Source organism: Pseudonaja textilis, chromosome 10 (assembly GCF_049901715.1).
Source record: "Pseudonaja textilis isolate UNSWEBS1 chromosome 10, rPseTex1.2, whole genome shotgun sequence".
NCBI lineage: Eukaryota > Metazoa > Chordata > Lepidosauria > Squamata > Elapidae > Pseudonaja > Pseudonaja textilis.
Window position 1 is genome coordinate 7,439,067 of NC_141999.1, and position 23,429 is coordinate 7,462,495.

At 45.5% G+C, this 23,429-nt stretch overlaps 1 protein-coding gene across 7 annotated transcripts in view; it reads right to left on the reverse strand.

Annotated features, from left to right (window-relative positions):
* MAP7D1 (MAP7 domain containing 1) overlaps window positions 1-23,336 on the reverse strand; it is a 68,003-nt gene extending 44,667 nt beyond the window's left edge. For 4 of the 7 annotated variants that reach the window (XM_087939589.1, XM_087939587.1, XM_087939591.1 and 1 more), the window contains exon 1: window positions 22,306-23,285. In XM_087939589.1, coding sequence (XP_087795715.1) covers window positions 22,306-22,369 — 64 coding nt within the window. In that variant the 5' untranslated portion in view covers window positions 22,370-23,285. Of the gene's footprint in view, window positions 1-19,186; window positions 19,276-22,305 lie in introns of all 7 variants that reach the window. The other 3 variants (XM_087939592.1, XM_087939588.1, XM_087939590.1) reach the window with 2 other exon arrangements.
* Window positions 23,337-23,429: the final 93 nt, after the last annotated feature.

Genomic DNA, 23,429 nt, shown 5'->3' on the forward strand with positions numbered 1-23,429 from the left:
TGGATTAGCCAGCTTTCCTTGGTATGATTGCAGCATTCCAATAATCAATCATTCAAACAACAGCAATAGCACTTAGACTTATATACCGATGCTTCACGATGCTTTATAGTCCTCTCTAAGCCTTTTTTTTTACAGAGTCAGCGCATTGCCCCCAACAATCTGGGTCCTCATTTTACTGACTTTGGAAGGATGGAAGGCTGCGTCAACCCTGAGCCGCTCAGAATCGAACTCCTGGAGTGAGCAGTGAGTTAGCCCTGCAGTACTGCATTCTAACTGCTGCGCCACCACGGCTCATCTAACAAACCAATAAGTTATAACAAAGAAGATGCAGTATGGAGGGATGGATCGATGTGTTGTGCTTGATGTATTTTGAACGATTGATCGTCAACTTTAAATAAAAAATGAATTTTAGTTTTTTTAAAAAAGGGTAATTTTGGAATATGCATAACAGTAAGAAAAATATAATTGATAAAATGTTTATCTTTAAATATTACATTTGGTGTGGTACATCTTAATTAATAGGGGATATAGAAATTTTGTTTTTATGTTATATCTATTAGTGTTTCAGAAATATCCCCTGGGTAACAACTATATTAACATAGTAATGAAGGAAGGAATGTTGTATTACGTGATTTATTTTGCTACGGGTAATCCTCAACTTACAGCTATTGGTTCAGTGACCATTTGAAGTTACAACAGCACTGAAAAAGGTGACTTATGACCAGTCTTCTTATTTAAGAGGGTTGCAGCATCCTCAGGGTCATGAGATCAAAACTTTGGCAACCAACATGTATTTGACGATGACTGTACCATCCTGGGGTCATGGGATCTGCAGCCTTCTCTGCTAGCTTCTGACAAGCAAAGGTATTGGGGGAAGCTGGATTCATTTAATGACTGCATGGTTCACTTTAAAACTGGGGCAAAAAAGGTTGTAAAATGAGGAGTGACTCACTTAACATCTGCCATGCTCAGCAATGGAAATTCTGATTCCAGTTGTGTTCATACATCAAATACTATGTTTTTGTTAGTACATAAACTGTTTCAACTCCTTCCCTCAAAACAACACTATAGAGCACTGCACACCAGAACAACTAGACACAAAGACAGTTTTTTCCCAAATGCCATCACTCTGCTAAACAAACAATTTCCTCAACACTGTCCAACTATTTACAAAGTCTGAACTACTATTACTGTTAATCTTCTCATCACTCCTTATCACCCATCCCCTCCCACTTGTGACTGCATGGCTGTAACTTTGTTGCTTGTATCCTTACGATTTATATTGACTGTTTCCTAGTAGGATTTGATTGATTATTGTACCCTATGATTAACATTAAGTGTCGTACCTGATGATTCTTGACTCTTGACTAATGTATCTTTTCCTTTATGGACCCTGAGAGCATTTGCACCAAGACAGATTCCTTGTGTCTCCAATCCCACTTGGCCCATAAAGAATTCTATTCTATTCTATTCTACATGGTTGTATTTGTTTACTTCGCTCTGTTATAGTTCTTTTAAGCTTGGCTAATCATTGACTGAATAAATATAATGGAGTGTGCAATTAGTGGCAAGCTAACAGATTTCTTCCTGGATCAATAGGGGTTCTGTTAACAGCCCACCCCACCCCACCGCATGTGATACAGGAAGCTGTGTTTACAGTTATGCTGAATTATTTCTGTTGACTTGATGAGGCCTAAGCAGATCAGGCTGTTTTCATCTTCCTATCTCTCCGTATAGACTGGGGGACAGGGAGCAGAGGGGGAGAGATCTCCAAACATGTGGAGATGAGTAATCAATTCTAGCCCTTTTCCATTTCCACAGTGGATCAGCTGAAATAGATGGTTCAACGAACAACAACAGGCAGATATTGGATCTAGGATTCATTTATCTCTTGGCACCCGCCCCTGTCTTGAGTTTAAAGGGGAGGGGAACCTTTCTGGCTAGCGCTAGGGCTTTCTCTTGGAGAAAAACACCAGCTCTGGAAAGCCCCCTGACTCCCAATCTGGCAAACGTTTTCCAAGATCACAAGATAGCTTCCCCACCCCCACCCCTTGGTCCTTCCCAAAGTTTGCATGCAGGGAAGGAGAGCCAGGGAGGAGGCCGGATGCTCACTGTTCCTCTGCACCCTCTCCCTCTTTGCCTATGTGCAAGCATGCATAAACACCCAAGCGGCGCACAAGCGGCGCGCCACAAAGGTTAAAGCCAGGAAGATGGGAGAGGCCCCAAGGGAAAACAGGTGGAGCAGGGCGGCAGGAGATAACACGGCCTGTTGCAGCGCTTCAGAGCATTTCTGGGAAGGCCCGATGGACTGATGTGGGCAGAAGGTGGTGAGGAAAGAGGGAGGATAAAAGGTAATGGATTGAAAGCTTCTGGCTTGATAAGACCGGCTTAACACACTGGATTATCTCTAGAACAATAAGCTTTGCCAAAAAGACTGGATTAGCTGTATAACGCACGATTAATTAAAACCATTTTTCAAACAGAAGCATCCTGAGAGCAAAGTAATTTAGACCGGGGGGTCTCCAACCCGGGCAACTTTTAAGACTTGTGAATTTCAACTCCCAGAGTTCCTCAGCCAGTTGCCAAGGTTGGAGACCCCTGATTTAGATCTACATTCAGGCGTTGATCAGGAGAAGAAAAAAAAAAAAAAAACCAAGTCCAAAGCCTGAAGGAGAAACGAAACGGTTCTTGTCTGGTCCATACCTCTCGCCCAGGGTTTCTTAGATTCAGCAGCTTTTAAGAGGTGATGGCCGGGGAATTCTGGGAGTTGAAGTCCACACCTCTTCAAAAGCGCTAAGCTTGAGAAACACTGCTTAGGGCACCAGATTGCACATCTCTGCCGCAGATTACTTGCATTATCTCAAAAAGCAAAACTGGAATTGCAAAAGGTAAGAAGAGGATGTAGGAATTTCCCAGTTTCCCAGGTTGGCATCCTCAGATCTGCCGGATGGGGAATTCTTGGTGTTGAAGTCCACACCTCTTAAAGTTGGTGAGGTTGAAAGACCCTGGGCTAACCTTAAGCAAAAAAGTCCCTCCTGAGATGGCCAGGGAATTTATTTATTTGTTTGTTTGTTTATTTATTTATGTATTTGTTTGTTTGTTTAGCTGATTATTTATTTGATTTATATTGCCACCTTTTCACCCATGGTGACTCAAGGCGGCTTACACAATGTAAAATCATATTTAAAACAAAAATAAAAAGTAAAAACAATAAGAACTAACAAAAAGAATCAAATAAATTAGTAAAGTACAATAGAACATAATTTGGGAAAACAAAACAAAAAAAACAAAAAACCAACTCCCATCTCCACACCCCAACGACAGTGGGTCACACTAGCCATCTGATGGGTTCCATCCCTCTCTGGGCTCCCCAGGCCCGCTGCAAAACCAGGTTTTCAGTGCCTTTTGGAATAGTATTAATGAGGGGACCATTCTAATCTCTGGGGGAATGATATTCCAGAGAAATGGAGCCACCACAGAGAAGGCCCTTCTTCTAGGTCCCACCAGGTGTATCTCCCTCAGGGGTAGGACCCACAGCATTCTCTGCCTCCTTGCTCTAACGGGTCAGGTAGATGTCACTGGCAAGAAATGTTTCCTCAGATAACCTGGTCCCAAGCCATGAAGGTGATAACCAGTACCTTGAATTGCACCCGGAGGCAAATCAGCAGCCAATGCAGCTCCTGAAGGAGAGGTGATACATGTGCACACCAGGGTCTGCATGAAACCATGTGGGCCGCTGCATTTTGCACCAACTGAAGCTTCTGGATGCTCTTCAAGGGCAGCCCCATGTAGAGTGTGTTGCAATAATCAAGACGGGAAGTGACCAAGGCATGAGTGACTATGAGTAGAGACAGCTGATTCAGGAAAGGGCATAACTGGTGCACAACCTGCAATTGCGCAAAGGCCCTCCTGTCCACGACCGCCACCTGCTCTTCGAACAGGAGTTGTGAGTCCAGGAAAACCCCTATATTACGCACAGGGTCTATTTGAGGTAGTGCCACCCCATCCAAGACTAAAGGTGGTAATTCTCCCTGAACCAATGAACCCCAGACCCAGAGCCACTCGGTCTTGCAAGGGTTTAGTTTCAACCCGTTGCTCCCCATCCAGCCCCTAACAGCCTCCAGTCATTGCAAGAGGGAGGACATAGCAACACTTAACTCACCACATGCCGAGACATACAGCTGAGTCTCATCAGCATATTGGTGATACCTCAGTCCATGCTGACGGATGATCTCACCCAGCGGCTTCATATAAATGTTGAACAGGAGCGGAGAGAGTACCGAGCCCTGCGGAACCCCCCGTAAAGCAATGGGTGAGGGTTGGATCTCTCCCCTCCTATCAACATTGACTGAGAGCGGCCGTAGAGGAAGGAAGTGAACCAAGAGAGCACAAGGCCTCCCACCATCATCCCCCGAAGCCATCCCAGAAGAATCCCATGGTCAATGGTATCAAAACCACTGAGAGGTCAAGTAGAGCAAGGATGGATGCACTACCCCATCCCGCTCCCGCCAGAGATCATCCAAAAGTGCAACCAATGCTGTTTCTGTCCCAAATCCAGGCCTGAATCCTGACTGGTAGGGGTCGAGATAATCTGTTCTATCCAGAAACTTCTGGAGTTGCTGCACGACCACCTTCTCAATAACCTTCCCCCAAAAGGGAAGATTGGAGACAGGTCGGAAATTATCCAACTGGGTGGAATCCAGCGATGGCTTCTTAAGAAGAGGGCGGACCATAGCCTCCTTAAAGTGCTGGGGCACCGTCCCCTCCTGTACAGAAACATTAATCACTAATTCCTACTGGAAGGTCCCCAATTCAATGCCTATTTCAAAATGGGTCAGATAGTGAAGCTATTGTGCAGGTAGGTACACCTTTGCCTGGGTCTTTGGGGGTGTCTACAGGATAGGATGAAATAGTCAAATTAGCAGCCACAAGGGTGCACATAAAAAATATTATAGGTAGTCCTCAATTTACAACCATAATTGAGATCAACACTTCCATTACTAAGCAAAACAGTTGTTAAGTGAATTATACCCAATTTTACAACTTTTTTGCCATAGTCATTGAGTGAATAAGTGGTTCTTAAGCAAATCCAACTTCTCCCATCGACTTTGCTCATTGAAAGCCTTCAGGGAAGGTCCCTTCAGTGGTCATATCTGCGAGGACCTGTCATAAATTTTAGTAGCATCGTAGGTTTGAACAACCATTAAACAAATGGTCATAAGTCAAGGACCACTTGGACCATGCTATAAACTGTACACAGACTTCCAGTCAGAATACCAAGGGCTGCTTTCACCTGTCAAGACCCCAACAAAGATGCTGCGCATTATTATAAGCAGCTTTACTACCGCATTAGCTTTTTTAAAAAAACTGACAGTCACACTTAGAATTTCATCCTTAAAAACAACAGAGGGTGGTTCATTTGAATATTAAACAAATGGGAATAGATCATCCACAGCAGTGGTTCTTAACACGCACACCGCAACGCACGGGCATGCAGCATGCTTCTTTCCTGTGCACCAAGGGTTTTGTAACTTACGTTTTTTTCCCTTCATTTTTGTATTATGCATATTCTGAATTATCCATACATTCAGTTAAGTGCATATATGTTAAAACATTGAATAACTTCCCTTCAAATCAGGTCTCATACGTCTCAAATATGTGTATAAAATAAAGAATTTTGTGGTGTGCCACAGGAACGTGGCTATATTCAATATTGTGCTGCAGATTCAAAAAGCTTCAGAACCGTGGATCTGCAGGTTCAAATCCCCCTGGGAATTTACAGGTGGTTAAAGACAGTAGAAGAAGTGTCTTCACGCAAAAGTCAACATCTCGTGATGAGTGAATGCAACAAAGAGGAAATTGTGGGTGTACCAGAATTAGGCAGGGACTTAATCCCTGAAGCTCCCGTTCTGGGCTTATTTCAACACGGATGAATCATGCGAAGCCTCCTGCACACTTGCAGCATTAACTTCTACCCGGGTGGGGCATTGTTTCGGATTACTTAGGAGTGAATGCTTTAGCAATACTTGTTTAAAGCAGCACCTCCATCTACAAGAATAGGCTCCAAGCACATTTTCTCCATCTTGGCAACTTGAAGATGGGTGGACTTCAACGCCTGGAATTCCCCAGCCAGCATCCAAAGTGAGGGACTGTCTCTAGTTCGTCCTTCGCAGCCATTATCTCTCACAATCCTAGCAGCAGTAACTCCCTAGCTGAATTTAGAAGCCCAAGAATGAAGACAAAGACAGAGAAGGACCATAACAGTACAGTAATTGCATCCAGAAGTGGAGAAATCATAGGGTCCTTTTCCTACAAAGATGTTTGAGATCTTTGAATCTTTTCCCAACTGGATGTTCTAGGACTGAATTCAGTTCAGGAAGAATCTGTGTCTTCAGTTTAAACCAGGGATGTCAAACAAGAAGCCCACAGGCTGGATCCAGCCCATGATGTGATCAGATCCCCAAGGCTGTCTTGGAAAATGAGAAGGACTGGCCTACATCCCTTCGGCTCGGTCTACCCAATGCGAAGAGGAAACATCGGGCCAACGTGACTTCGACTCGGTCTACCCAATGCGAAGAGGAAACACGCCAGCAGTTTGGGGAGTGGCGTCACCCTGGCCACGCCCACCCAGTTGGCCACACCCATCCAGCCCCTCTAAGGTCAATCACAGCCCTGATGCGCCCCTCAATGAAATTAAGTTTGACACCCCTGGTTTAAACCCAATCACCATATAAAAATTCTAAGGCCTTACACAGACCTTGTTTGAGCCTCTGTGAAAAGCAGGACTCAGTTTTTCCCAAGCTCATGCTGGATGATGCAGCAGCTGTTAGGTATGATTGAAGAAGGGATTGTTCTAGTATTAACATCCACGGCCATCCAATCCACCCCTGCCCCCTGATCATTGCAGAATGCAGCTGCAGCATCTCTGACCCTTGTCCTTGGATCAAGGCAAGAACCGAGTGGAGCCATATAGCTAATCCTCAATTTATGACCACCACTGTGCCTCACATCAGGCATCTGAATTTTGATCATGTGACCATGGAGATGCTGCAATGGTCCAGAGTGTGAAAAACAGTCAAATGTCAAATTTTTCTATGCCGCTGTAGCTTTGAATGGTCCCTAAATGAACAATTGTAAGTCAAGGACTACCTCTCTACTCTTTTGTGGTTTGGTCTCTGACATCTTCTACTGACGTGGTTCCATAAGGCAGCTTTGACAACTTGAGAACCTGTGGACTTCAACTCCCAGAATTCCCCAGCCATAAGACATTCCTGTTCACAGCAGATGCACGGCTGGCTCATTTTCAACTTCTCAGCTGCTCACTTGCAGATTCAGAAACCGAAGGAAGCTTTGGGCCAACAACAGGCAGCCGGTTAAGATGGAGGCGTTAGAAAGTGAGGCTGCAGCCAACTTAAGAGAATCCCAAGATTTCCAGAAAGGGGAGATGGGATGGGGAAGAGACACAAAACTCCAGGGAGGAAAAAGTGGAAGAGAATAGTCTGGCATTCCACAGTGCCGTATTTTATTGCAATTCCTACTTCATGGAACAGAATGCGTTGCCCATTTATTTCTTGGCTCTGTGTCTCCTGACTATTCTAAAATTAGCACCTGGTTCTTCTATTACAAGGACTATCACCAATTTTCTGCAAGATTCCAGAAATACTGACATTAGTGGCCAGCAGTTATGCAGGAATAGATTACATACAGGTAGTCCTCGACTTATAACTGTAAAGTGGATCACTATGAGACCTGACCCATTTTCACAACAGTAGATTGGAAAGGCATGAATTGAAAAATAATGGATGAAATTTGAATATGAAATATATACCGTTTCCCCAAAAATACAACCTACCTTGAAAGTAAATCCTAGCTTGATTTTTACACATACGCCCAATATAAACCCTACCCCCAAAATAAGCCCTAATTAAGATTCCGTCCACTCCAGAGTGGACAGGTAAAAATTAAGCTAGGGTGGGGATGGGGGGTTGGAAGCTGCCCTACTAGCTACCTTTGGACAGTTGTAGCCAGGCCTCACATATCCTGACACCTGCCTTGCCGGCCCACTTCTTCTGCAGCCAGCAAGGCTTCCCTGAAGGCCTCTATAGCTGAAAACAAAGCTCTGGATCGATCCAGAGCTCTGGTATCAGCTGCAGAGGCCTTCAGGAAAGCCTTGCCAGCCACAGAAGTTCCTGAAGGCCTCTGACGGCAAAAAGGAGGTCGGGGGCAACACGTGCAAGTGAGGTTAGTCAGTGGATGACATCCCCCCAAAATAAGACCTGGTGCCTTTTTTGGTGGCAAAAAAATATATAAGACAGGGTCTTATTTTTGGGGAAACAACGGTATTTCATCTAATTCTGGAGTGCCAGTCATTTCATCTTTCGGTTAGAACTGTTTCCACCCTAACAGGTCATCCGAAGAACCGGAAACTAGAAAACCCAATTCTGCGCTAGCTTTCTCCTCCTCCTCCCTCCTGACTGTTTTTCCTTGTGTTCGGGAGCAGCTTTCTGCTGATATTTTTAAGCTGCTGCAGAAAAACCTTTTGGCTTTAGGGAGGGATGAAATGCACCTGCTTTAAAATAATAAAAGAAAAACCCTGTTTCTATTGCTTAGCTAGCTGTTCTGGTAGACAGTCACCTTCAAGACCTCTGCTCCTCTTGGGTTTTTTTTTATAATCTTTAAAATGGACTTTGTCTGGACACTACATCCTGACTTTTCATATGACTGTGGGAGAGCAAATAAGTGTAGCTGCGACACCAAGAAACGCAGGAAACTTCCTCTGTCCGTAAATGCAAGAATTATTCAGAAAGAAGAGCAGGAGAGGATGAAGTTATTAACCTGATGCTTGTCCTAAAAGTCTTTCTGCTTTTTTGCTTTGTTTGCACAGAACCAGCACAAATGCGCAAATACAAATGCAATGGCACCTTGCTGCCATTGCTTGCACACACCCCTCTACAAAATAGTTGCTAAATGAATTCATTTTTAGGATCAGCATAATATCCCAAACCAGGCATGAATCCAGCAGGGGAGCCACACCCAAACCTTCTCCCATCCCTTGTCTGAACGATGGAAACCACAATGTACCCAGCAATGCTATACCTGTAGAAAAGGGTTTGCACAGAGACGCCACAACATTGCTTGTGTCAGCCTGACCCACACACCCTTGCAAGATGTTACTGTAAGCGGGCCAGGTTAAAATGAGATGTCGAGCCATCCCAGAAACAACTATTCCACTTTAAGATTAACCAGGTTTAGCAGACAATGCAAACAGAACCGGCTCAGAATGCTCCTGTGGGGGAAACAGAGTCAGAGCAAAACCTAACGCAGGGGAAATCTTGCTCTGATCTTGTCCTCGTGGTATGGACACAAACGCACAATTTAACAAGCATCTGCTAAGCTTTGGGTATGAATACATCCAGACAGAAGAGAAGACTTCACTCACTGCCCCTTCCAATCGGTTCTCCCTATAATTAGAGCCAAGACTATGGGAGATTTAAACAACAACAAAAAAATCCCAAAATTGAAAGAGTCAGCAACAGCTACGGCTCTCTCATTGGCTATCTCCGATTGGGAAGGTGGCCAGCTTCCTGGGTTCGTGGTGCCTTTTCCTGTCTGCTCCGCCCCTTTGCCAATTACAGGGCAAGACAAACAGCGGCCAAAGAGACGGGGACTTAAGTGCTGGTTTGGCCAAACCGCAGCACTGCCATGCTGTCCGTAAAATGCTGCTGGCAGCGCAAAGACAGGGTAGTTAGAAAGGGCATTTGCTGGCAGAGTATGAGATGGAGCAGTAGAAACAGCAGCCGCCCAAGAAGATGCTGGCCATCGCATTAATCCCACCGTCTCCTTTTCTCCTGCTTTGCTCTGTGGATGTTGGATACACAGCGCTAAGTGTTCCTAAACATACTGGAAGGTGATGGGCTCGGAAGCCAGAGACAGGCCCTCAGTGCGTTCTTGAGTCAACTTCGTAGGGAAAACAGGCCTCCCAAAGTGGGTCACCAGGAGCCTCTTGTTAACCACAGCCATTGTGTCTCGCTCATTCGCAACTCCATCCTCTTTTTCTCTCTCTCTTATATAACTTTTATTGCAGAACTTTTTTTAAAAAAAAAAGAAAAGAAGAAAAACAATTCCAATTTTGAAGGAAAAAAATAAGAAAAGGAAGAAAAAGTGCAAAGGAAGAAAAAGGGGAGGAGAGGGGAGAAGAAGGAAGGAAAAATAAAAGACTGAGAAGGGAAAGAAAACCAAAAGAAGCCATTTCTGATTTTCTAAACAGCAGTTGCAAGAATAATTTATACTTTACCCTTTTCTAAGGTTACAACTTAACTTCCTTCTTTCCATTTCCTACTTTTTCTAGTCATCAGACCCATAGGAATCACAAGTTCATTTTTTTTTCCTTATTTCAGCAAAAAGTCCATAAATAGTTTCAAGTCACTAATAAATGTAGTTATTGTCCTTTCTCTAATCAAATCAACTTCACCACCCTGGCTAATTCTGTCCTCTTCACCAGCCAGGTATTTGAGACTCCTTCCACTCACATATATGTAATAATCCGTTCTCTCCTAACCAGGAGAAGTAGAAGGTAAGAACCTTGGCTCCCCCACCTCTTCAAAACAAAACGTAGGAACGGGCGCATCCATCCCAAAGCCACGGCAGAAAAGCCTGACATCACATTTGGATGGGGCCACCGCCAATGGGCAGCCATACCATCTCCTGCCATTTGGGTGATGGAGATGTGCAAAGAAGAACCTAAGAACCTCAAAATGTTCACTTATAAGGGGGCTGTGGAGTCTCCCAGAGAGACAACAGCTGCGGCTCAGTGGTGGAAGACCTGTTTTGCTGGTTCCAAAAAACCAGAGTTAGGGAACACCTTAACCTCAAAATATGGAGAATTACAGTCACCGTGGGAAAAGCCGCACCAAAAGCAGCTGTCTGCAGCAACGCTGTGGCCATTGCTCCAACCACTGATGTTCTCCTAGCTTTCATGGCCCAGAATGGGACTTAAGTTTTGCTCCTTGGAAGAGGAGGAAGAAGATAACAACAAAGAGGCAAAGAAGGAGAAATAAGTTGCATTCCTGCAGAGTTCACCAACAATGCCCCCCCCACTTCCTGATAATCTCTTCCTAATTTTGTTTGGGTGCCATGTGGGGACAGACAAGGACCGAAGGGCACTTGGGTGAACTGTGGAAGCCTTCCAGGGGTTGCAGGTGACAGAAATGCATTCTTACGATGCCTAATAACTTTACAGGTTGAGACAGGAAGCAGGAAAGGTGAACCTCCGCTTTGCATTCTTCTGCATTTAAGGCTGCCCCAACAGGATGACCCATGTCCCTAGCCTGGTAGCTTGTATACAATAAATAATTAACCTACAGGAAGTTGGGTTTGGAGCTCTGAGCTTCATAGGACATCTGTCTGAAGAGGCCAGGCGGGGCAGGGAAGGACTCCTGGGAAGGCAGGAAAGAAGCAGGAAAAGTTGAGTGGGGAGAGGGCAGCCTGAGCATGGGACAAGCGAGAGGAAATAGGCTCGTCTGCTTTTCCTCCAGGTTGGGAACAGGTCCAAGGAAGGCCGTCAAAGCATTATTTCTAAGATTCAGGAAGCAGCTTCCTGGTTCTTCTTTTCAACAATGTCTAGGAGCTACGTCAGCAAACCTCATTCCAGGCCAGATGTTGGAACAGCCAAAAAGCATTTCAGTCGATGAATTTGCAGTGCTGCCTTAATCAGAGTTTTAAAATACAGACTAGACTGCCTTATCTGTATTATCACCTTCCAAAACCGAAATGAGATAGTGCTAGGTTTGTTTAAGGCCACATGACCTTGAAGCCTGTTGGTTACGGAGCAAACAGGCTCAACGGAAAAATATACCCTGAAGGGGTTGCTGCAGGGTTTGGTCAAAGAAGTCAAAATGGGGGCTGCAAACAATGCCATCAAAGTTTAGTGTGTGTTTCATGTGCCGCATATCCCACCCCCTGGGTGAGATGAGGGGTCCTAAGGCAATCTGAAGAATTTATCCATAATGTTTTACCTGCAACAGCTCATTCTCATAGCCGATGATCGGCTGAATATCTGTGAGAAATTAGGCTGCATGTTTGAGCAGGCCCCTTCAACTTCACAGGTAACAAAAGAGGCACAAACTCGTACTTTTTAATCTCAGATTAATTTACCTGAAATAGCAGCAACTTTCTAGTTCAAATTTCAAAGTATTATACGAATATGTTTTGGGGAAAATAAAGGCTAGGATAACTGAAGTACAGAAAACTCTGTTATTCTTAGAAATTCATCTAAATGCTTTTTCTACAAGGATGGAATTTCATTTTTACTCTAAAGTTTAGGCCAAGTTTTTCAATACAGCTCAAGAAATATCTGCTGCTCTCTCTCTGCTGAATGATGTAAACTTTTTAAACCCTAAGGAACTAGGATTAAGCGTCTGCTTTGGATAAAAGCAGCAGCTTCTCTCCATCTTCCACTGATTTGGGTTTACAACAAGAAGATGTCATTCCCAATCTCTTTACATATAAATTGCAAGCTAGTGAAACAATGGCTGGGTTTAATATTATCTGTAGTTATTCTGTAATTTCTATATTTTTAGTTTACTACAATGTACAGACCTTTTCATTGTGTCTTACTCCAATGTCAGTCCATCATCCATCTATGTGTCTGTCTGTCTCTATCTCCATCCATATCTCTCTGTCTATCCATATCTATCTATCGATCCATCTATTCATCCATCTCTATCCATGTCTGCCTGCCTGCCTACCTACCCTGCCTCTATCTATCCCCATCCATATCTGTCTGTCTATCCATATCTATCTATCTATCATCTATCTATCTATCTATCTATCTATCTATCTATCTATCTATCTATCTATCTATCTATCTATCTCTACCTACCTATCTAATCTATCCATTCTGTCTTTCTACTATCTATCTATCTATCTATCTATCTATCTATCTATCTATCTATCTATCTATCTATCTAATCTATCTAATCTATCCATTCTGTCTGTCTACCTATCTATCATCTATCTATCTCACATTCCTACACTGCCCATCTCACGGTTGAAATCCACATATCTCAGAATTGTCACAGTTAAGAAAAAAAACTGCCTGGTATCAGCTATGGAAGGAGCAAGACAGTCTGTGTACAGACCTATGTTTGACCAAGGCTTTGCAAATATTTGTTGAGGTTGCCGGGGTAAATGGAGGATGGCTGCAGTGCTGTAGCTCAGCCACAGAACTGTCCTGAAATTTGCAACTCCTGAGAGAATGGGGTGACCCTTCTCCAAAATACAGTGGGGGGCATTGGAACAACCGGTGCCATTTTCCAGCCTGGGGAAGAACCCCCTCACTAGGAAACTGGATTCTGGAAATGTTCAGGAAACAAGTGAGATTAATACTAAAGCCAGTCCATAACATATGACTGTAATAGAGCTTGCCCTTTTATGACTATAAATTGTGATGGTTGTAAAGGGGACCACCCAGGTGACTGATCCAATTTTACCACCTTTTGGGGGGCAGTCATTAAACAAATCAATTGTTTGCTATGAAATGGTTTGGTTGAAAACCAGAAGCAAATGCCAATTTTCAGCAAAAACATCTTAAACCATTGTCATATGAACACAGGACACAACATTAATGCCGGCCAGTTGCTGAGCACCCAAAATGTGATCACATAACTGTGGCATGCAGATGTTGGAAGTGTGAATCCAGGTCATAAGTAGCTTTTTCAGGGTCCGTCCTAACTTCAATTAGTTGTAAGTGAAGGACTAGCTGTACAGGAGATTATACTTGCTAAGTTTGCAAGGAACCTAATTCTGCGTGGATTCTGAACACAACCAATGTCAGGGAAAGTCAACCACGTGCAAACCTCCACATAGTGTGCTACAAGTCTCATCAACATGAGGACTGATGGAAGAATGTGGAGATGCGAGTTTGCGGAAACCTTGGTTAGTGTGTCTTCTAGAGGCTGGAAGGGTTTCTTTCACAATACTGTACTTGGAGATGCCAAAGTTGAACTCAGTTTCTTCTTGGAATGATGTGTTGCAGCCTCTCAGCCAACATCTTCCCACATTTTGGAATTTCTCTTCAGCAGTTCCCACCTCTAATCAAAGGGCTCCCCCATCTCAACCTACTCGGGGCCACCTCCAAATCGGATTCACCTCTCCAAGTACCCCCTGCCCGGTTGCCCTGAACTCATCCCATCCCACCCCCCGGAGTCTCGATGCTGATGTTGGCTTCTCCATCCGTGGGGAGAAGCCAACAAGAGAGGAAGCCCATGCTTCCTAAACAAGGAAAACTCCAGATTGATCAATAAAGGGGAACATTTGTAGCTCAGGGTTGAAATGAGGAGTCCTTGGTGATCTCTGAGCTTGCTTATTTTCATTCATCACGAAACGTCTGCAGGAAAACAAGCACCAAGGACCTCAAGATTAATCAACTAGCCCGCAGGCAAGCAAATCAGTAAGTCAGCAAGCACAGAGCTTTGATTACTCAACCATGAAACTAACTCAACCAAAGCTGCCTCTGGATCCTTTCCTGGGTATCTGCGAGCCACATTTGGAACCACCAGTTTCTCTGCAATGCTGCACCAGAGCCAGCCAAAGGGAGAATCTTGCCCTGTTTGTCTTCTGTTCCACGCAACCACGCAAGGAGCAGCAAAGCTGACACTGAAGCCACATCTTTCGGGCAGAGCTGCTGCGCGGAGCTCCCAAAACCACATGCAGAGTCAGTCCAGGGCTTAGGCAAACTGTAATTATGCTGGGGGGTAGAGAGGCCAGTTTTGCAAATAAGGGGAAGGCAGGGGACCCCCTGATGCAGAGACCTTTCCCTTTGCTTCAGGTGGTGGGAAGGAGGGAGTTTTTTTGTGACCAGACTTTTTTTAAAAAAAAAAGAAACCAAAGAAGCTTTTCCGATGCAGCCTAGCACTGGAGAAGACAGAGCAAACATAGTTTTCTTTGATTATTGAGGAGTTAAGGAAACCAATTGCTGCTTCGAGCTCGGATAGATAGAAATTCATTTGGCCTGTGGTTTTTGCAAAGGCGGGGAGGGGGCGGGGAATGGCCCTATGAGGAAGATTGGGGCTTAAGAGGCCAAAGACCGAAAACTCTGTGCTTTCTGCTGAAAATAGGCGTTTTCTCACTTCCAGCAGTCTTTCTGCAATGCAAATCTCGGAGGGGCATAAAGTAGTCCTGGGAGTCCAAACAGAGCAGTCCACCTCCCTTTCAAACCCTCCAAGGCCACTTTATCTGGTCAGGCTCTTCGTCCACCTCCTCTTAAAGAGAAGCCATGGGTAAACAGGGGAGACGCTGAGAGCTGGACCTTCTATAAAACTTGGCAAATTTTGCAGGCACAGCAGCATTTGAACCAAATACTTGGCCTGGTTACTAAATTACATTATTTCCTGGATTCACACCATCCATAAACTAACTAACTAAATAGCCTGGGAACTCAGTCACCACATCTAAATGGTCTACAGCGGTGTTTTTCAAAGTCGGGCAAGCCATGCTGACTGGGGAATTCTGGGAGTTGAAGTCCACACATCTGAAAGTTGCGAAAAGACTGGTCTATGGCCTCCCTATAGGAAAAGGATTATACTTTTGAGGATAGAGCAGAAATTCTCTGTCAGGAAAGTTCCCAGCTTTGATAGTCAACATCACTAGATTGGCCTGGAAATAAACAGAAGAAAACCTTCAACCTCATACAATGATGGGGTACATAAAGTGTTACTGACATATCCCCATTTTAACAGTGGAGGTCAGTTTCATAGTATCATTTTTTATAAAATTGGAAGGATTTCTAAAACCATCTAATGTTAGCCTTAACCAGTAGACCGGACAGGTAACATGTTCAGATGATAATTCTACTTTATCGTAAGGCTACATTTACAAAATCTTTCAGGTTTGAAAGTACAAATCTTCTAGTGTCTCCTTTAGAGCCAGAGAAACTAGGGAGAGTCGCTTTTATACCTCTTCCTCCACCCATTATGTAGCTAACGGTTACACCTTATCTGACCATTCCCTAGGCAGCCATTTCTTTGTCCCAATCTCCTAAAGTCTTCCTCACACACCATTACATCTAATCTAACATCCTGCCTGGTGCAGGAATTTGCCACTGTAACCCCTGACAGATGGCAGCCATCCTTGTATTTCTACACCACCAACCTATTAATCCACTATCTCCATTGTAGTCCACTTAATCACAGCTCTAACCATTCGGAAATTATTCTGGATGTCCACTCAAAATCTCCTTCCTCGTTGCTTTAGCTCCTTGTTTCTTTTCCCATCTTCTGGATGACTCCAAACTATTCTGACATCAGCTACCTGAAGGCAGTAGGTCTCCCCCACAGCCTTCTCTTCTCTAAGTTAACTGCACCCAACCCTTCCAATCCTTCCTCACATCTTGTTCCTTGAGCCCTTTTCCAAACAAATGAATCTTTATCATTTATCCATGTCTCTTCAGAAGACGCCCTTCAGTAGCACCAGGAATCTGTACAAGCATGAACAACATGTCCCTGTCACAACTCACCTAGTTTTATATGTGTTGCATGAACCCATAATTCATCGAATTATGATTACATCAAATCTTTGCTTAATGTGTGAAACCAAACATGTTTTTGCATGTAAACTTTAATATCAAATATCAACTGCTTATTTACTAAGCCAAAAGTGTATCATTTCATGTAACACTGAACAATAAACCACAATAATCAACCACAATGGGCAGATGTAGACAACATGCTAAATTTAAACCGAATAAACTGTACTATGGCTTAAGGCAGTTATTCCCAACTTGTGATTCTTGGTGAACCATAAGCGCTTATCGGACAAATGCAGAAAAATGCTATGCAACTAGAATAGATCAAAGGAACATGATAAATGAAATATTTTCTCAGTGAGAAATAATAAGCAATTATTAGAAAGATGCTTGGTGAAGATGATGAAAATTGTGGAGATGGCTAAATTAACCTCTTTAAGTAGAGAAGAATTAATAGCTGATAAATGCATTTATAGCTGATTGGAAAATCCATATAGACTTTTTTTTGCATACAATGGAAATAAAATGCACTTTAGGATTTGTGGTTTTGATGTTTAGACAAAAACTCTGGATAATAGAAAACAGTGAATTTTTATTTGTAAACAAACAGGGGGTGGGGGATAATTTTGTAATTGTGCTTATAATTGTGCTGCAAAGGAAATTGGAAGCCTTTTCCTTCTATTTCTTTTTATTCTTTCTTTCTGCACTCTTACTTTTTTTCCCTTTCTATTTCATTCCTTCTTTGCTGCCTTTACTCTTTATTAGTTGATCTTAGCTTTTATGCAGAGCCAGTTTGGTTTAGTGGTTAAGGCTCCAGGCCAGAAACTGGGAGACAGTAAATTCTAGTTCCACCTTAGGCATGAAAGCCAATTAGGTGACTTTGGGCCGGTCCCTCTCTCTTTCAGCTCAACCCACCTCACAGAGTTGTTGCAGTAAGGAAAATAGGAGAAAAAAGGAACATTAGGCATATTCACCGCCTTGAATTCTTTATAAAAAAAAATAACAGAGATGGGACAAAAATAAATAATGTCCTTTACAAAACGTTCAATGAAAATTTATTTTTTAAAAAAAAAAAAGAAATGAGAAAGAACTCCGCCTTGAATGGCCCTTGACAAATGCTTGACCCCCATCTACAGAGGGCAACTTTGAAATGTTTCAGACGCCTTGTGGAGATGGCAAGTGCAGCCAAACCTTGCAACAACCATCTCATGGTTCTTATCGAAAGAACAAACGGGGCGGGTCTGCCCAAGTATGATACACAACCCTTCCCACACCATTCCAGCCACAACAGTTGCAGGCAATTCTCACCCAACACTTTACTTGGAAGGTCATGCGCTGGGGCAAAGCTCCAAGAAGTCCCTTCAAGGGCATAGCTCTCATCGCAGGACACTTGGCAGAGGCTTAAATTAGCATCGAGGGACCCTCCTATCCAACTTATTTATTTATTTACCAAATTGATATGGCTGCCCATCTCACAAGAAGTGACTCTGGGAGGTGTAGAGCAAAAACAATGAGGCTAGTCCTCAACATGTAACTGTCTGCCCATTAGGGTTACACTGTATGTCATAATGGTTGTAAAAACTGCAACCGATTTTATGACCTTTTCATGGGCTAATCATTGAGCAAATTATTAAGTGGAGGCTGCAGTCATTAAGTGAACTAAAAGTGAAATGCAGTTTTGCGGAAAACTGGAAGGAAGTGCTGGTTTTCAGCCAATGCCGTCATGTGATGGTGGGACGTTCCAAATGGCCACAAAGGCGCCATGTTGCCAAGCACTCAAAGTTTAATCCCCTGAGGGCAGAAGAGGGCTGACCATTGGAACTTTGAATCCAGGTGATAAATCCCGCCTTTTTAGGTCAGTCGTAGCTTCAAATTGTCGCTAAGCGAGAGGTCATATGCGAAGGGCTACCTGTAAACATGTCAAACACAGTCATATATTTTTTTTTTAAAAAAGGCAAACCCAAGATCAGCAATGGAGCCACCTCAAGATCTCACTGGCTCTCTGAGTTCACCAAGTTTGATGACACAGCCAGGTCTCCAAGGACTTCCAGAAAAGCAGAATGGAGCTAGCTAACCTCACTTCGGAACGGAGAATGTTCTAGAAGGTGGGTCCCATGGCTTGCCTTCTCAGAGCCACCAAGTGTAGACCCCCTGAGAGACAGGACCCCACAGCATGCCTCTTACCAGATCCAGTGAGATTTCAAGATGTCAACATCTTTCTTCAATCGGTGGGAGACAGACACGTTTGTTTTCCCACTTAATTTTCTACCAGTCCCAGACCTTTGCAAATCTCCTCCGTGGCCCCCTCCAGCCCCCAAGTCAAGTTTGGACAGAAATGTCCGTTCAGAGCCATGTTTTGTTTACATCGCACAAATAAGGAAAACCACAGCTGTTTCTCTTGCTAGTCCAGAAACATCTGCGCAGACGGGAGCCACACCTGGTGCTAAGCCATGGTTGGTTGAATGATGGCTTATAGAATTGGCTTAGATGAGCAGAACAGGCCAAACCATGTGCTCTGCTTCATACAAGGGTTGCAATCGACAGCATGTTCAGACCAGTGCAAAGGCAGGACATACTGGGGCTCAGCCTGTGGTGTGAGCCATACGGAGAAATGCTGGGATATTGGGAGCTTGAGTCAGTAGTCTTAGATCATGTTCTCCTCACCTGGCCCTCTCCAGGTTCATTGGCCTTCCAGTCCCACAACTACTATCCAGAAAAGCACCTGAAAGCCAACTCATCTGAAAGACAGTAGGCTGGGGAAAAAAAGATCAAGATGGATAATCCTGCATCTCGCTTGAAAGATTTTTCACACTTTGGTGGCCTCTCTTGGCAGCCTCTCCTGGGCTCACTTGTGACCTCTCTGTATTTCTTTACAGTCTCGTCCAACAAGCTTCCTTATCCGGGCATTCCTACCTGCCTTTAGATTTCTCCTACACCCTTCTGTCTACAAATATCCATCTGGGGGTCATGAGATTCATCCCTCCTTCCTTTCTCCACCTTAGGTCGTCTCCTCTTTGGAAGAACTAACCAACACCCACAAATAAGCCCACTGTAGACCCACATGAGCTGGCTGGTTTCTAGTCAGGTTGTAGGAGAACTCAGAAGCTGGACTCTTCTTAAGCCATCAGTTGCTAAGCCCACTGGCTGAAGGCCACTTCCTCCAGCCTGGAAAACCATGGCTGCACTAAAAGGAAATTAAGGGTGTTATAGCAATAGCACTTAGATTATATGCTGCTTTATAATGCTTCACAGCCCCTTCTAAGCAGTTAACAGGGGGGGGGGAACAATCTGTGTCCTCATTTTACCCCCCTCAGAAGAATGGAAGGCTGAGTCAACCTTGAAGCTGGTGAGATTTGAACTGCCAATTTGTAGGCAGCCGATAAGTCAGCTGAAGTAGCCTGCAGTACTGCATTCTAACCACTGTGCCATTGTGGCTCAATCGGTTATAGTCAGAACAGAAGGAAGCTGCATTGAGAAGGCTGCTGTGGATTATGGGTCCTTAGCTACCAGCTCCCTGGTCACAATATCAAGCACCTATATCAAGCATATTTAGGAAGGAGAAGAAAAATATTGTCTACAATTTTAACTGATGGGAGTCCTATCATCATCCATGTGCCAGGCTACAAATAGGCCAGCTTGAACATGGGTGGACTTCAACTCAAGGTCAGGCACCCAATGGATAACTAACTCAAAGGAACCAAACCACAAGGCCTTGCCTTAACAGCCTTCATTACACCACTGAGAGGAATTATGTCATGTCATTTGCACAGTGACATCATGAACACAGATGACATCATCCTGGCTTCTCATAGCCAGCAACCATTCCCTGCATAGATGGGATGAATAATTTTCTGAGAGGAAACGCTACTCAAATCACTTGGTGTTTACAGAACGTTATGCACAGCATGTTACTATGCGCATAATAAATTGATCTATGAGCTAACTGAATGAGCCAGGCCTATGCAACATACTGTACCAAGCCACACCAAAACTACCCAAGGGTGAAATTAAACTGTGCACGTTGCACACACTAAGTTTATAGCTGACCTAATTAAGTGTTGTGTGGATATCTACTGCGCTTCTTTTTTCATTTTTTGAAATTTTATCCCTCTTATTCTTCAAGCAACTGTGACTTTCACCCCAACTTATGCACTTAGAAAGGCGATGTCACAGATGAGTCCCTGTTAAAACTCAGGAACAGAGGGGCCAAGTACGATGGCCCCATCTTTGTGGAGGAATGCAGAAGTTGGTTCTTTGAAACAAACTGAAAAACTAAAGTTGAGAATCCTAAGAGTCAAATGAATAGCCTATGTTGAAGTATCACTCAAGACAAAAGGTGCCCCACCCAGCATTCTCTAAATGGGTTTTTTCAAAGTTATTTCATGTCCAAAGTCCCTTGTGATTATAGCTACCAGAGTTTGGGAAATTTCCCCACATGGAGACAAAAGCAGAAATCTTGAGCAACATTCAAGATTTAGGGTATAGGGTAAAGTCATCCTATACCCCCTCCCACACCAAGGTTCAAGATATAGGGTATAGGGCAAAGTGACCCTATAACCCTCCTCCTACCCCACCTATATCAAGCATAGAAAGAGAAGAAAAAATATTGTCTATCATTCTGACTAATGGAAGTCCTATCATCATCCTGGTGGTGCCAGACTACAAAATAGGCCAGCTTGAAGATGAGCGGACTTCAACTGCCAGAATTCCCCAGGCGGCCTTGCTGGGTCATACAATATATTTGGAGAACCAGGCCAAAAATCAGAATTTGCGGAGGCAAAGCTCTTACGAAGGGACAGGCCTGGGTGGTCAGACCAATTGGGTGTGGGGGGGTGGAGGAAATATATTTTGGGGTGGTGGATTAAGAGAGCCTCCATCCATCCGTGAAGCGGTGGCTCGGGCCTCAACTTTCTTCCCCCCTTTGTGCAGCAAAGGGGAAGCTGGAGTGCAGGCCAGCCTCGACCCCGTCCCCTCCCCTCCTCCACCCCCCCTCCTTCTTCCCAGGAAGCCCAAGCCCACCCTTCCTGCAGACCCCATTCAAGACCAGCCTCGGCAGAACTTGGGGAGGGGGAGGAGGAGAGAGCAACTGTCCCCCTTGAGGAGGGAGGGGCTCCCCCACCCAGCCACCCACCCACCCAAGGTCAGAAAGAAAACCCAGGCAGGTGGTCTCGCCTTCAATCCCCAAGCAGCTGTCCGGGGAGATGCCAGTTCTGGGTTGGGGAGGGAGTGGGATGGTTATTTATAAACCCCCCAATCCAGGGGGGGGGGGCGGGCTGCATGGCTCCCCCCTCCCCATGCTGGGTCTGAGATCCCGGGAAGAAGTTGGGTGGGGGGTGGGGCTGCTTTATCTGTGCCTTTCCTAGCAAAATGTCCTGCGGGAGGGAGCCGGTCCCAGCTCTAAGAATCAGCCACAGAAAAACCCGGGGGGAAAAATCGGGCTCCGTGTCCTTCTTCTCACCGGTACCTCTCAGTCTCCCCCCCCCCCGCCCCAGGCCCCCCGCCGGTCCCGCAAAGAAACCCGCGTTTTCCCACTCCCCACCACGCCGCCCCCCCCCTCTTGCAAGCAGCGGCAGTCGGCAAGGGGAGGGCGGGCAAGGTCCCACGGGCGGATCCCCTTTTCCTCCGGCGCAGATCGAGTCCAAATCTTTTTATCTTTCTACCTCCGCTCCCCCCACACACACAACCCGCCACGTTCCTCCTCATCCCCTCCCTCCCCTCCCCTCCCCAGTCCTTTGCAGCCGCAGCCGCCTCTGCTCCGAAGCGGGACTCCGCAAAATATTTACCTCCCCGATCGGCCGGCTGTTGCTCCCCGCCGGGGCCCTCGGGCTGCTCGGCGCTCTTCTCCATCCTGGCTCGTAGGAGGGACGGAGGCGAGGAGCGGGGGGAGGTGTGGAGGAAGAGGAAGGGGGCGGGTGGGGGCCGGCTTCGCGTCCTCCCCCTTCTCTCCCTCCCTCCCTCTCTCTCTCTCTCTCTCTCTCGGTTCGCTTCTGTCTGGTGGAGGCTGGTCCTGCCGCGATTCCTCTCCGGCTTTTCCGATCCTGGGAAATCCAAATCGAGGAGGATCTCTCTTTTTTGTTGTTTTTCTTTCTCGGAAGCGGAGGAGGGAAGATCTTCCCAAGAATTCAGAAAGGAAGCCTCCAGCCGACTCGCCCTTCTTCCTCTTTTTGCATCGCGGGCGGCTTGTGCGCAGAGGAAACGGGAGAACTTGGTCGGAAGCGAGAGGCGGTGGGCGGGCGGGCGGGCGGCGGAGCACAAAAGCCGGGGGGGGAATATTATCTAGCCCCCCCACAACCCCACCCCACTCCGGGGGAGCAAAAAAATCCCTTTGCACAGTTATTATTATTTTTCCCCCTCCCCTTTTCCCCTACCATCCAAGATTGCTGGATCGGGAAATAGGGGGAGAAAAGGGAGGGGAGGCGGGGGTGTCCTTAACCCAGGCGGCTGGAAATAAAGAGAGAGAGAGAGAGATTTCAAAGAAAGGGGGCCACCCAGCATAAACCCAGCCCTACTCCACTAGCAGCTGATTCTGCAAAATGACCAGAGCGAGAAGCTCAACTATTGTACATCCTCGGTCTGGCCTCTCGAGCTGGGCGCTACCACCGCCGGGGAGGGGGGAGGTGGGAGAGAGAGAGAGAGAGAGCCCTGATTTTTCTCCCCTCCCGATAGGAACCGCGGACCTTTCGGGTTATCGACCCCCGCCCGCTTCCGACGGTGGAGGTCGAGAAGGGGATTCCACCCTCACGGATGCTTCGGTTCCTGGAGGAAAGAGACAGGGGAAAGCTCTCTTGCACGCCACGCGGCACCCCCCCACCCCGATCGCCGCCGCCTCTTGGTCGCGCCCGGGAAGCGTATTGAGACCGTGTTGGGAAAGTTCAGATTAGATTCCTCGCCCAGCAGCTGAACGGGT